The sequence below is a fragment of the Ornithorhynchus anatinus genome, chromosome 18, assembly GCF_004115215.2.
Source record: "Ornithorhynchus anatinus isolate Pmale09 chromosome 18, mOrnAna1.pri.v4, whole genome shotgun sequence".
Classification (NCBI taxonomy): Eukaryota; Metazoa; Chordata; class Mammalia; order Monotremata; family Ornithorhynchidae; genus Ornithorhynchus; species Ornithorhynchus anatinus.
In genome coordinates, this window is record NC_041745.1 from 3,352,569 (window position 1) to 3,366,502 (window position 13,934).

The following is a 13,934-nucleotide window of genomic DNA, read 5'->3' on the forward strand; positions in this document are numbered from 1 at the left end:
CCCCCGGCCCTGTCCACCACTTCCCCAAAATGCCGCTCGATAAGGCGCCCCGGCGTACGAAGGTGTGTTTAGATAACATTGAGAATATCACGGTGAGTGAAGAGAGCTGGGGAGAAAGCCGCCTGCCGCAGTCTAAGCCGGGGAAGGCGACCGCACCTTGCTAATACGGGTGTTTAATATTTGATGTGTTGGGATAAAGCAGGATCACCTTCGAATTGAATGAATTGAGTGTCAGAATGAGAAATCTATTTACTGAAATTCTTGTGTGATTTGACAGCAAGCAGACGATGTTATTCTTCACTAGTTACCGCAATCTTCTCTCCTACATCACTTAAATATTTTTTTCTCTGCTTGAGTAAACACACATTATCCTTCTTTTTCCCCCCCTTCCTTCCCTTTTTTTTTTCTCCCTTTTTTAAAGAAAGAAAATCAAGCTTGCTTTTCCTGGGGCTGATAGAGTAGATTGTTATTTCTTTATTTGTCCATTAAATGGAATTTCTGATCGTTTAATCCTGCTTTGTAAGTGATTTTAAAGTACTTGAAAGCTTGGAATGTCACACCACTTCTCCCCTAACCTGCTTAAACGGAGTGAGGGAGAGCCATTCCCCCCGGGAGAAGGCTGGGGAGCTCTTCCGCCTCTTGCCGCGCGTTTCCAAGCCCCCCGGCCCCGCCGCGCCCCAGATCCCCACGAGGCATCCCGCGTCGGGAGAGGCCTCTTGGATCTGCCCCCGGAAATCCCGCCGCCCCGTCCCGGAGAACCCCGTCCAACCAGTTGGAAAAATGGAGCGGAACCGTAAGCCCGCTGTGGGCAGGGAATGCGTCTACCAGCTCTCGCTGTATTGTGCTCTCCCAAGCGGTATTACAGTGCTCTGCGCGCAGTAAAGCGCTCGATGAATTCCACTGATTGGGTCAACCTCCCCTCGACACACACACACACACACCCTCCCTCCACAAGCACGTCCACGGCCCCGTCAGATCTACACTGGTTCCAGTGGCCTTCGGGTCAGTCCCACCCACGGGAGGCTCGTTCATTCAGTCGTTATTTATTGAGCGCTTACTGTGTGCAGAGCATTGTGCTAAGTGCTTGGAAAGTGCAATTGGGCAACAGATAGAGACTCTCCCTACCCATCAACGGGCTGTCCGGGGGTCCGTCTCAGGGTCGCACGAGCGCAACTTTGGTGCCCGCTCTGAGGGGACGTTGGTTGGTTGCGGTGCAAGGTTCCGGACGCATCGTTAGTCCCGGGGGTCTGCGACTCTCTCGGGCCGCCACCACCTTCTGCTTGGCTGCGGCTCGGCCGCCTCCCCTCGGGGAGCCGGCCGGATGGAGGTCACGGGCTCTCCCAGGGCCGCCCGGCCTACGCTCGAGCGCTCGGCCTCACGCTGGACCCAGAACGATAATAATAACAGCAATAGTAATATTAGCTGTGGTATTTTGCCAAGTGCTTGCTATGTGCCAGACACTGTACTAAACACTGGGATAGATATAAGATAATCGGGTTGGACACGGTCCCTGTCCCTCATGGACCCCGCAGTGTTAATCTCCATTTTAAAGATGAGGTAACTGTGGCCCGTGAGAAGCGAAGTGGCTCACCCAAGGTCACCCAGCGGGCAAGCGGCAGAACCGGGATGAGAACCCAGGTCCTTCAGACTCCCAGGCCCGGGCTCTATCCATTGGGCCACACTGCTTCTCAGAGCGAGGCTCCCCGTGGGAGGTGGGAATTGAGGAAGCCCCAGAACCGCCTGAGGTGAACTCTCTGGGTCCCTGGGCAGCTCTCCCCGGCAGCCCCGGCCAGAGGCGGAGGCCGCTGGGTGCCCCTCCGCCAACCTTGGTTTTCTATGGGAAAGCCCGGAACTGGGGAAGCAGCTTGACCTAGTGGATAGAGCACAGGCCTGGGAGTCACAGGGACCTGCTGTGTGACCTTGGGTAAGTCATTTCACTCCTCTGCGCCTCAGTTCCGTCATCTGTAAAATGGGGATAAAGACCGCGAGCCCCACGGACATGGACATGGACTGAGTCCAATCTAATGAACTCGTATCTACCCCAGCGCTTAGAACAGTGCCTGGCACATAGTAAGCATTTAACAAATACCATAAAAAAAAGAAGAATTTTTTTAAAAAAACCTATTCAGCGGGTCCTCGATCTCCCGGCAAAGTCTCCCCAGACAAGCCGGGCCAGGGTCCTCGGGGAGCCGGCGGAGGCCTTCGGTTGAGGTGAGACCATCTTTTGGGTGGGTGTCCGAGGGTGAAGTCACAGTGCCCTGTGACTGCAGGACCCCCGATTTTGCGAATGAACATCAGGCGCTTCGGCATAAATAAATAATAGGCCGTTCTGCCATCCAGTTCGATCAATACACCAGCCCGACGACTTTGAGTTCTGGGAATTTTTTGACCCGGGGAACGTCTTCTACGCGACTGTGCGGTTATAAACCGGCGAGGAAAACCAAAACCTGATTTCCCCCCCCCCACTTCGGCCCTCCCGGCAGGCAGGCGGGTGTCTAAACACCCCTGGACCGCATCCCTGGTCCAGGCTCTGCTGGCCCCGGTCCTCCCGTCAGCCCGGCTAATTGATTTGTTTGTGCTGATGCCCAGATTAGAAAGCGAGAGATCCCAGCGCGGTCTCTCCCGAGCTGCCGGGGCGGGCGCAGCTGGGGCCGGGAGCCAGCCGGGCCCGGGCCTGAATCCGACGGGGAGGCACGGGCTGGGCGGCCGGGAGGCGTCGCTCGATCGACCGATCGATCCATGGTATTAATCGAGCACCTACTGTGTGTGCAGGGCACTGTATTAAGCGGTTGGGAGAGCACATTACAACAGAGTTGGAGGACACATTCCCTACCCACAGCAGGCTTACGGTCTAGAGGGGATGACTGTCAAGATCCAGGTTATCTGGTCCCTAACTCTCTCCTCGCCCCCTTGTCCTTGATGGTCACAGTTCCTGCCTCCCCTTCCTCATCACTGCCCCCCAACCCCCTTTCCAACCCCTCCCCTCTTTCTTTTGTGAAACTGGAGCTGTGCCCGGGGTGGGAGGAGCCAACCCCGGGTGTCCCGGGTTGTGTTCTGGGCCCAGTTATGTGCTGATGATGATAATAATAATAATTGTGGTATTTGCTGAGCGCTTACTATTTGCCCGGGACTGTACTTAGCGCTGGGCGAGATACGATCAAATCAGGTCGGTCGGTCCCCGTCTTAACGTCCATTTTACAGACGAGGTAACTGAAGCCCGGAGAAGTGAAGTGACTTGCCCAAGGTCACCCAGCAGATAAGTGGCAGAGTCAGGATTAGAACCCAGGTCCTTCCGACTCCCGGGCCCGTGCTCTAGCCACCGGGCCACGGCGCTTCTGAAATCCCGCCCATAGTACCGCCACCCTTTCCCGCTCCTCCTAGCGCGGTCCGTGCACCCACCCGTCCGCCGGGCACCAAGGAGTTCGGGCTCTGGGCCGCACTCTCCCCGCCCCGCCTCATTCCCCGGGACGGGCACGAGCCCAGAGATATAGGACCAGGCTTCGAGGACCAGGAGGAGCCCCCTCCTCCGTTCATCTCCCACAGAAGGAACAGCGGACCCCCGCACGCTCCCCCACCCCTCAGTCCCCTCCTCGGGGCCCCTGCCCCCGTGACCAGAATTGGCCACCATCTCCCCTGGCTCGCCACGGCCGTCTTCTGCCCCCGGCCACACCTGCCCGCCGGGAACACGGTGACCCCGGGGGGCTCCGAGTCAGGGGCTGTAACCCTGTACCATCAGCGCCCCCCCCCCCCCCCAACCACCTCCCTACCGCTTTAAACAGTCAGAAGCAGAACTTTCCTGTTTAAAGATTAAAGGCTTTGTTTAAAATATTAAACACTAAAGCTTCTCTCTTGATTGCGTGGCGGCTTCTGGCAGGAGGGCTGAAGCACCGCCGGTTTTAAATTAAAACACTTTGCTTGTCCAGCGGCCCTCTCGACTCGCCCGTCCTAGATGGCTACCCTTCCTGGGCCGCGGCCGGAAGGACGGGCCTCGGGGCCCCCGGTCAGCGGGGCCGCACCGGGCGCCGGCTCCTCTCCTCGCTGCCGGGGTCTGCTGCTTCCGCTTCCGTCTGCCTCTGCAAGCGACGGTCTTCGGCGAGAGCCTGAAGTGTGAGCGGATCACATGCCCCTGGCACTTTCCTTCCCAAACCCCAGGAAAAACAATTAAAAGTGGATCGATCCGCAGACAGCTTTGAATATGCATAAGTGTGCACTTGACCTTCAGCGGTCAGGTCACCCTCCAGGCGGGCTGCTTAGCCAGTTTCCTCAGGTATTTCCGTGGTACCCGACGACCTTTGAGCAGCGGAGCCGGACGCTACGCCCCAGGAGGGTCGGGTGGGCCTCGGGGCCGGGCGAGCCCTCTGGGACTCCGGGTTTCTCCCCCGTCTCCTCCCTGCCCGGCTCCTCCGCGCTCGGGGGCCGCCCGAGGGAACCGCCGGGGCCCCGGAGAGATCGGGGTGGTGGGCGGGCGGGACCCTCGGCCGCCCGGCCGGCCGGGCCCGGGCCCAAACTGACCGCGCCCGGAGGTTGAAGCGAGCGGCCGCCGTCCCCGCCCGGTCCGGAGGGGGTCCCGCCCGAGGTCGCCGGCTCCTCCGGGGGGGAACGGGGTCGACTCACGCGGCGGCGCTCTCCCGGGCGCCCGGCGCGGTGCTCAGCCCACGGCGGGTGCTCGGTAAAGACTGCCCGATTACGGGATCGGAGCGGAGCGGCTGTCGGGGCCGCCGGCCGGCCGGGCGGGGACGGTATACAGAGGGATGCCAGGGTGGAGCGAGCGGAACCTCCGTATACCTTGCAGGTGATGGATGGGGCCCTGCCTGGGGAATCTAATGAACAATAAAGATATCAGTACATATTTGTAGAAGCCGAGGAAAACCTCCCGATTGTGTACACAAAGTGTAATTTCAGTGAATTATGCATAGACTTAATTAGGAGTTTTAATTGCTAATCATCTCCAATAGGATTTAGCCATGCTGTCTATTAATTATCTGTGGAGCCCTGTGTTTTGCTAAGGCAGGAGTAACAAAGCAGCATAAATGGTTTACATACACCGGCAATAAATTAACTCCCACCCCCAACTGAACTCTGGGGACTTTTGGATTTGGAAAACCGGTGATTAGCCGGGAGGAGGCTGGAAGACGCTGACGGCGGTAGCGGCGAGGCCGCGTTGCGGGGGTTCCGGGCGGGGGGTTGGACCCGAGGCAGCGATGGGGTCCGGTGGCCGTAGATTTCCCGGCACTCCCGCTCTCCCGTCCTCTGCCGGTCGGAACGGAGCGTCTGCCAGCCCTCGACGGACAGAGTGAGTTCTTTCCCTCCTCCTCAGAGAGGAGCGCCGGGTCCCTCTGCCCTCTGAGGATCCCTCCAGCGGTATCTGGAGGGGGCAGGGAGGGCAGGGTATCCTCTGGGGGGTCCCGCCGGCTCTGATCCCGGCGTCCCTGAATCCCGGGCAGGTCTTGGCTGGTGGGGTTGCCGGTGTGGCCGAGCGGATGGGGCCTCCCCCGGTGTGGTGGGCCGTTCTTCGGCTCCCGCTACGTCCTCCTCTAGACCGTAAGCTCGTCGTGGGCGGGGAGCGTGTCCGTTTATTGTATTGTACTCTCCCGAGCACGTAGTACAGTGCTCTGCACACGGTAAGCGCTCGATGAAGACGACTGAATGAACGAATGAAAGCCTGAGAAGCTGCCTGCCGTCCCCAGATGTGTCAGGGCTCAGACGGTCAGCGCGCAGAGTCTCCCTCTGTAGCGCTTGGGTTTATCAGAGGGTCTTCTGGGTGGGGAAGGAGGCAGGCGCGGGGCCGGTTGGGTCATTTGCGGGCGTTCTTGGCCGAGCGAAGATCTGTCCCTTTTTACCGTTAGAGTAAGCTCCCCGTGGGCAGGGATCGTGGCCGCCGGCTCTCCGGACCTCTCCCGAGTGCACGTGGCCAGCCCTCGACTGACGGGTCGAGCGTGCGGCGAGTCCCGCCCGGTGGTTGGGCACGGCCTCGGTGTCAGCTCGGGCCGAAAGGGGCAGCCGTTCGGGCTCCCCGGCCCCCACTCTCGTTTCCTCACCCCGCCAGCGCGGACGCGCCCAGGTGTGATTCCCGGCTCCCCGGGCGGCGCCGAACCCTGCCGGTGCTCCCCCTCACCCGGCCGCTGCCCGGGGTGACGGTGGACGCCTCAAGAGCTGTGTCTGCCAGGCCGGGCTTCGGGCCCTGTGAGCTTTCTTGCTTCTGGACGGGACTGGGGGAGACGTCGGCTCGAGAGAGAGGCGTTGCGTGTGTGTTGTGCCCGCGTTTGTGTGTGTTTTCCCGGTGGCGGAGTCACACGCGCCGTCGCCCCGCTGAAGTGGACGCATCAGCAGCTCCGAGGAAGCCTAGGTGGCCGGCCGGCAAGACTGGGACGAGCCACGTTAGTAACTCGGGTGCGACCTCTACTCGGCCTGCCTGGCCCACCTTCCTCTAGCCGTGGCCTCCCCGGGCGGGTTGGGCGATGGGGTTGGGTGGGAGCGGGCCAGTGGAGGACGGCGCCTTCTCCCTAACCACCCCCCTCTCCCCGCTCTGTGTCTCCAGGCCTACAGCTTGCCATGGGAAGCTGGCCCAAGAACGGACTGCTAAGACATGAACAAAGGACTGAACCTTCAGCACATAGGGAGGCTCACAGTGGCATAGGTCAGTTGTCGCCTTTCATTTCTTCTTCCTAAACAGCTCGGGGCCCCGGGAAGAGGCCGCGTCGGCCCCTCGGGCTCCCGGGCCCCCGGCTCAGTTCGGTTGACTCTCGGTAAACCCTTCCCGCCCGGGCTGGATGAGCTGCCGTGCGGGGACCGGAGCACCGGAGAGGTTAGTGAGCGAGTGCCGCCGGGGAGTCGGAGGCGTCTTCTGTACCGGGGGTGATGGGGCGTGAAGTACTTTCGGGCTGGGGGTGGGGCCCTCCTGCGAACACGGAGGCGTGGGGTGTGGTTTGGGGAAGACCAGGCGTGTTCATTACTCCCTAGGTCGCGGGGGCAGTGCTCTCGGGGGAGGTGCATTGCGCCGGGTCAGTCTGGGCTTCGGCCCTCCGCCCCGGCTCAGCAGCCGGGAACTGTGGGAGCGTCCATTTCGCAGGCCGGCGAGGGAAGGGGGAAAGGGGAGGGGGTTCTGGGAGAGTTGCCGGAGGGCAGCGGCCGTAGCCGAACCGGTTCTGGTCAGGATGGTTGCCGGGAGAGTCGAGCGGTGCCCCCTCCCTCCCCTCCAGCCCCCCGAGGTCGCCGGGGTGCCACCGTTTAGGGGGGCACTTGGGGCAGGAAGCCCTTCTAGGGGCCCCTTCTCCTCCCCTCCCTGCGGCCGCCGGGTTGGAGGACGTCCGCTAGGTGGGGGGGGATTTACTTGGAAAAGTCATCGGGTATCTGAGCCTCGAGGAAGCTGTTTAATATTGTTTCAAGACTCTGACCACTAAACTATCAAATCAATACGAGTTAAGGAGATGAATTATTTAAACCTCACCAGCTTTTAAATTAAGTAAGCTCCTTTTGAACTATGGATTCCGGTTGCATTATTGACGTAGGTAGCATTAAATTTGGTTCCTTGATTGTGCGAACGTGAGCGACCCGGGGGAGGGGGAGGCGGCGGGGGGGCCCCGAGTCCCGGCCCCCGGGCTCTCTGGTTTGCTCCCGGGCGAGGCGGGCACCCCAAGGAGCCCCTCCTCCCCCTCCCTCCGCCCAGCGGCGTCGCCACTCACGCCGCGGGAGTCTCCTCAAGCTCCAATTGGGTGAGCTTCCGCGCCGCGGGCCGGGGGCTCCCGGGCGGCCGGCCCGGGCCCGGGCCGACGTGCCGGGCCGTCGCTCCCGCCGCGCCGTGCCGCCGCTCCTCTGCTCCGACTCTGCCTCCCGCCGCGGCCAAGTGCACGAGCGCTGGCGGGTGAGGGGGACGTCAAACCTCCGCACCGCCGACGGAAGCAGGAGCGCCTCTCAGCCAGGGGCTCGGCACGCCCAGACCTTCTGCATTTCTCAGGGCTGCAGCCAGATGGGGAATAGCGGCAGGGCGACTTGGGGGCTGTGACCCCCAAAATCGTCATCCTTGGGAAAAGCACCCACCAGTGTTCAGTCACCTTAATACAGTCTTACCCTCTCGCCGACTCTCTCTCTCTCACACACACATGCTTTCTCACCTACCTACCTGCTGACACAGTCACCCTTGGATGACAGGCCCCACACGCTCTCACCTACTTATACAAACACACACATTCGCCCGCACGTTTGCAAGCGGACGCGTTTGTTAGTCCCACGGCCAGGGAACCGTTTGATCCCGGGGAATTTCCCGTGAATTGCAGGATTCCCGGCGGCGGCTCAGCCTAGTTCGGTCTCCCCGACCTCACAGGCTGCAGTACTTTCTCACACCCCCCCACCACCCTCCCAGCCTCCAGGTGAGAGGCGCCCCGCTCTATCGGGAGCCCCAAACGGCTTAGCGTCTCAACGGGCAGCAGAGCAGGGCCCCGCCGCTCACCTCCGAATCTCGGCGGTCCGATCTGCACCCGCTTTCCCGCGAGGATGATCAGGGTGGAGAGCGAACCCGGAACAGTTGGGGATCCGGCTGGATCAGCGTGGTGCTGGTGTGCGGGTCGCGCCGCCTGATCGGGTCGCTCCGCGTCGCCCCCTCCCACCCTCTTGCGATGCCAGCTGGGAGGCGACTGTGGTTCGCGTCTCTCAAAACCGCGGGCACCCGACCGGGACGAAGCCCAGGGGGGGCCCCCCCGACGATTAGCGAGGGACGGGGCGACTCGCCCCTTCTGTCATCCGGCTCCTCCCTGGAGGGACCGGCCCTGGCCCCGGCCCAATTTTTCTCCCCACCGCTGGAAGTTTCTCCTGCAAGCGGGGGAGCGGAACTGGGCGCGGCCGCCAGGGCAGGGCCGGGCCTGGCGGTCTAGAGCCCGGGCTTGGGAGTCAGAGTTCACGGGTTCGAATCCCGGCTCCGCCGCTTGCCAGCCGGTGTGACTTTGGGCAAGTCATTCACTTGTCTGTGCTCGGTTACCTTCATCTGGAAAACGGGGATATTAAGCCTGTGAGCCCCCCACGTGGGACAACCTTGCTCACCTTGTATCCCCTCAGCGCTTAGAACAGTGCTTGGCACATAGTAAGCGCTTAACAAATGGCCACCATTTTATTTTCCTTGGCATTCCCTCTGCGGGGCCCCGCACCGCCCCCTAGCGGTCTCAGAGGGTCGGTGCTTCCTCCCTTCTCCCCCCTCCCGCCACGGCAGGTGCCAACCCTGGACCCCCGGCAAGTGAGGGACAACCTTCCCCCACCCCCCAACCCCCACCCCCCCTTCACCTTCCCCGAGCTGGGCCAAGACACCGGAGAGAGAGGGATGGGGGAGATCTAAGAGCCAGAGGGACAAAGGGGTGGGAGTCACCGCTGCAAGTACCCGGGGACCTCGGTCTGGCCCCGGGGGAACGTGCCATCGTTCCCTCTGTTGGCCGGGGAGGGGGAGGTCACCCAGCGGGTGCCCGACAGACCGCCCCCCCCCCCCCCCGCGAGGCGAGCGCCCCGCTTCGGCTGGGAAGACCGGGTGGGAGGCGGGAGCCGGCCCCCGGGTCCTGTTCGGAGGGGTTTCCGGAGGAAACCGAAGGACCGTAACGGACTTCCCGGGGGAAACCGGTGGAAATTCGGGGATCCAGAACGCCCCGGGGAAACGCGTGCGTCGGTGTGGAGGGGAGGGTCGTCGCTCCCGGGCGGGGCAGCCCGGCCCGGCCACATTGGACCTCTGAAGGTGGGAAGGCAGGGTCCTTTCCGTGCGTCCTCCGCTAACGCCGCGGGGGCCGGGCTACCGTGGGGTTGGCTGGGGGCCCGGGGGAGGTCGCCCTGGGCCCCGTGCGACTCGGCTTATGCTCCCTCCGCCCTCCTGAGACTGTAATTCTCCCAGGCACGGGCCGGTTTGGAAATTGACATTTCTGGGGGCTGTTTTGTAAAAGAGGCTGAAGCTGAGGAGGGATCTCCATAGTCCCCTGGGCCACCTAAGGGCCTGCGGTCGGTCCGGATCTCTGCTTGCAGTCAGCCCACTCAGCCTGTCAGCCCAGAAGGGGATCGAGGTATCTGGACCACAGCAACTTAGCGGTGCCGGGGGGGTCCCGCGGAAATTTCCGATCGCAGGGGAGGAGTGGGTTTAGCATCGTCCCCGTCACTGAAAATTGGAGCGGGTCACCCGAAGCCAGGGGCCCCTCTCCCTACAGGCACAAAGCCCTCGGCCCCGCCTGCCCCCGGGGAGCACCCTGTCTGTACGAGGGTGCGTTTTCCCGTTCCCTCATCAGTCCTGGGCAGAGAGGAGGGAGGCCGCTGAGTCGCGCCGGGGCACGGAGGCGAGGGCCCAAGAAGGTCTCGGCCAGAGGCTGTGGGGAAGCGTGACTCTCCTCAGCAGGTCTGCTCTGGGCAGGGTAGGGATGTTCTGGTCCCAGCTGGCGGTGGACCGTGGCCTGGTTCCCATGGACCGGGTCCGGGGGGCCTCCAGCCAGAGAGCACCCTGGGGGCACTAGAGTTCTTGGAAACTCCGAAGGTTTCAGACAGGCCTGAGGTAATGAGGCGCTTCTCGCCAGAGGACGGAGTCGCGGCCCGTGACATCAGCGGCTTTCCTGGAGCCATTTGCCCGTGGGCGGGAGCTGACCCGTCACCCCCCTAGGAGCCGGGGAGCACACACCCGGTCCGGCACCCGGTCGGAAGGATCTCAGCACCGGGCACTGTGGGGTCCCGGGTGCGGGAGTGCGGGGCAACCCCAGTCCCGGGAAACGGTCCCCCAGACCCGGGGGAGCCCGGCCGGGACGTCTGGCTTGGGCGGTTCCGCCTGACGGTGCTCCTGAGGGGCTGGTTTGCTTCCTCTTCCGGCCTCAGACCCGTGAGAAGCGCGGTCAGTCGGTCGTATTTATTGAGACCTGACCTTACTGTACTGAGCGCTCAGGAGAGTACAGTATAACAAGAGGACAGACACGTTCCCTGCCCACAACGAGCTTACAGCCTAGGGGTGGGCACGGTGGGAGAAAGCTGGAGTCGTCACGTGGGAGAAGGGTCGGAGGCACCGGGTGGGTCGGGGGGGCTCTCCCCCGTGTTTCCCGGTCAAAATCTCCATAGCTTCAGTTCAAGTCCCGTCTTTCCCTGCCCTCGGCTGACTGCCCGGCAGGCCCGGGCTGCCTCCGCCCGTCCCTTGTGCCAAGGTCCGGGCTGCAGGTGGGCAGCGGTGTCCGGGTCGGACCCCGGCCGGCGCCGAACAGAGCCGCAAGATTGCCCTCCGGGGCTTGGCCGGGTACGGGGTCAAATGCTGCCAGGACGGGGGGGGGGGGCGCGTCTGGTTTCTGGGTCTCTCCTCTCCAAAAGAGGGCGGCTGAGGAGCACCCGTACGTGGGAGTACCCCTGCTTCCGCCCCGCTGCCTATCTCGGAGCACAAGAGCCAGGAGGCCTGGAGTGGGGAGTTGGGGGCGTCGCTGAGAGAATTGGGGCTTGGTTGGGGAAGACCTGGAGTCGAGGGGAAGGGACTCGATCTGCAGGCTGAGAACGTAACAAGGAATGTTGAAATTATAATACCTCTTAGCGTATCCACCGATCATTCCGCTGCTAATGATATCGCTGATTGCTAGCCTGCTGGGGTCCACTCTGACCCACGGGTCTTTTTCGGCAGTGATAGTGGGATTAAAATGTTAAAATAAAACAGGCCTCGGACCCAGCCTAGTGCCCCCTGACCAACGTTAATTAAATCGATAAATTAGATGTAAACAGATCCGTGGTCAGCGAGGTATCCACCCAAGAGTTCTGAAGCAATTCGGTGAGCTTTTTTTTTTTCATGTGGCCGGGAGGGGGGGGGATCTGTTCAGTTTTTACAATGTGCTAAATACTGTTCTGAATGCTGGGGTGGAGGGAGAACAGGTGTTGAATCACCATTCTGCAGTTGAAGAAACTGAGGCACAGAGAAGCTAAATGACTCGCCCCAGGTCACACAGCAAATAACAGAGCCGGGATCAGAACCCGGGTTCCCCGACTCCCAGGCCGGGGCTCTTTCCAATAGGTAACGCTGCTGTCCACGCTATAGAACTCCCAGTGAGAGAGTGTCACCTCTCAGTCAATCCATCAATGCCATCTATTGGGCACTTACTGTGTGCCGAGCACCGTGCTAAACTCTTGGGAAAGTACAACGTAACAGAGTTAGTAGACGGGTTCCATGCTCAAAGGTAGAACCCAGGCCTGGGAGTCAAGAGGATCTGGGTTCCAATCCCGGCTCCACCACTTCTCTTCCGTGTGACCTTGGGTGAGTCACTTAACTTCTCTGTGCCTCAGTTACCTCATCTGTAAAATAGGGGTTAAGCCCCACATGGAACAGGGACCCGATTAGCTTGTGTCTACCCCAGAGCTTGGCACGATCCTGGCACGTAGTAAGCGCCTAACAAATACCATCAAAAAATAAGAAATAATAAGCAACATGACCTAGTTGAAGGGGCATGGGTGCGGGAGTCAGAAGACCTGGGTTTTAATCTCAGCTCCGCCACAAGTACCACAGTAATCATCATCTTTATCATTATTAAAGTGACCTGTAGTCTCCATCGGAGGCCAAACCCCAAATTGGATGGTCCTGACCCGGTCATAGCAGTTGATCCAGTTTCTTGTTCTTCCGGTCTCCGAGCACCTCTCTGACCAGATACACGGTAACGTCTTCCCCTTTTTGAAGAGAGTGTCACACAGGACCAGATATATTGTTTCTCTTGCTCTAAAGACATCGTTTCTCTGAAGCAGAAGACAAAAATAAGTTCAGTCTGGCCAGTCGTGCTCTTCACACAGTTCCGTTGGCTCTCTGCTCTTTGTACTCTTGGATGTCTTTTTCTCCGGGTCTCCGTTTCTGACGGCAGTTCGGTCTGTCGCCCCTTCCGTGCCTCGCCATTCTGTTTTCACGCTCCTCGAGGGCAGAACCTGGGTGTCCTGCTCGCTTTCACTCGGCCCGGGTCCTTCGGCCACCGTCGGGTGCCCCGCTTGCAGCCGTCAGTCTGCCCCGGGCCGGCCACCATTTTTCCGTTCCTTTTCCGATCAGAGGTGGGCTCCGTTGACCTGAACCCGATTGGGGGCAGTCCCTCCTGGGACTCCAGATGCCGCCAGGAGCGGGCAGAGAGTCGCGTAGGACAGGGTCGGGTGTTTGGAAGCCACCTCTCTGCTGAGCCAACTTCCCGCCTACCCGCAGGCTGTGGCGTCCGGCCGCCTGCCCGCCTGCCCGCCGGTGAGCGATTCAGGTGAGCCGGCCGGCCTTCCTCAGCCCTGGATCCTCTCCTTGCCCGCTCTCCCGGGGAGGCCCCAAGCGCTCGTCCGGGCCGGCCGGCGGGTGAGGGAGCACCCCCCAGGAGCAACGGCCAATGCCTTAGTGACGCTAAAAGAGTCAGAACGGGCGAGCTGCACCACGGCAGAGGGCGGCCATCGTGCCCTCTGGGCACCCGCTGGCAGTCAGGCGGTAAATATCGACAGATGGACGAAGGCCCCAGTGGCTCCAGGAGCTCACCCCGGGGCAAACTGCCTCCGGGGGCGAGAGGGGGGGCCCCCGGTGAGCAGCCGCTGGTTCTTTGCCCCAAAGTTCAGGGCCAGCCAAGGGAGCGCCGTGTTTGTAAGGAGAAGAACTCCGTCTCCCGGAGCACCCGCGGCCTTGCCCGGCCCCCTGGTACTTTCTCCGACTCATTAGCCTCTGGTTCCCGGCTCTGATGGGTCAGAGGCTCTTTGAGGCCCAGGTTTGAGTTTCAAAGCACCTCGCCCGGGTGCTGTGAACGAATGGGAGGGTTTCCTTCCAGAAGTTCCCAACCCCCAAGTGGACACGGGGACACACACCACACTTGCGTATCTCCCACGGACTGTCCAGATCAACCTCTCCCACAAAAGGGTCAGCTGCCCAGGTGCCGCGACAGGTGGGAGGCCGGGGGGCCTCGTCCTCGCCCCGTCGCTCCCCGGGCACTGATTGGGAAATCCGGGAAGGTTAGGGTGTT

At 61.5% G+C, this 13,934-nt stretch overlaps 1 protein-coding gene across 4 annotated transcripts in view; it reads left to right on the forward strand.

The window, feature by feature from the left end:
• The window catches only part of ERI3 (ERI1 exoribonuclease family member 3), a 145,994-nt gene that overhangs the window by 95,195 nt on the left and 36,865 nt on the right, over positions 1–13,934 (forward strand). For all 4 annotated transcript variants that reach the window (XM_029083467.2, XM_029083470.1, XM_029083469.2 and 1 more), the window contains exon 7: positions 6,539–6,637. In XM_029083467.2, coding sequence (XP_028939300.1) covers positions 6,539–6,583 — 45 coding nt within the window. In that variant the 3' untranslated portion in view covers positions 6,584–6,637. The remainder of the gene's footprint in view (positions 1–6,538; positions 6,638–13,934) is intronic.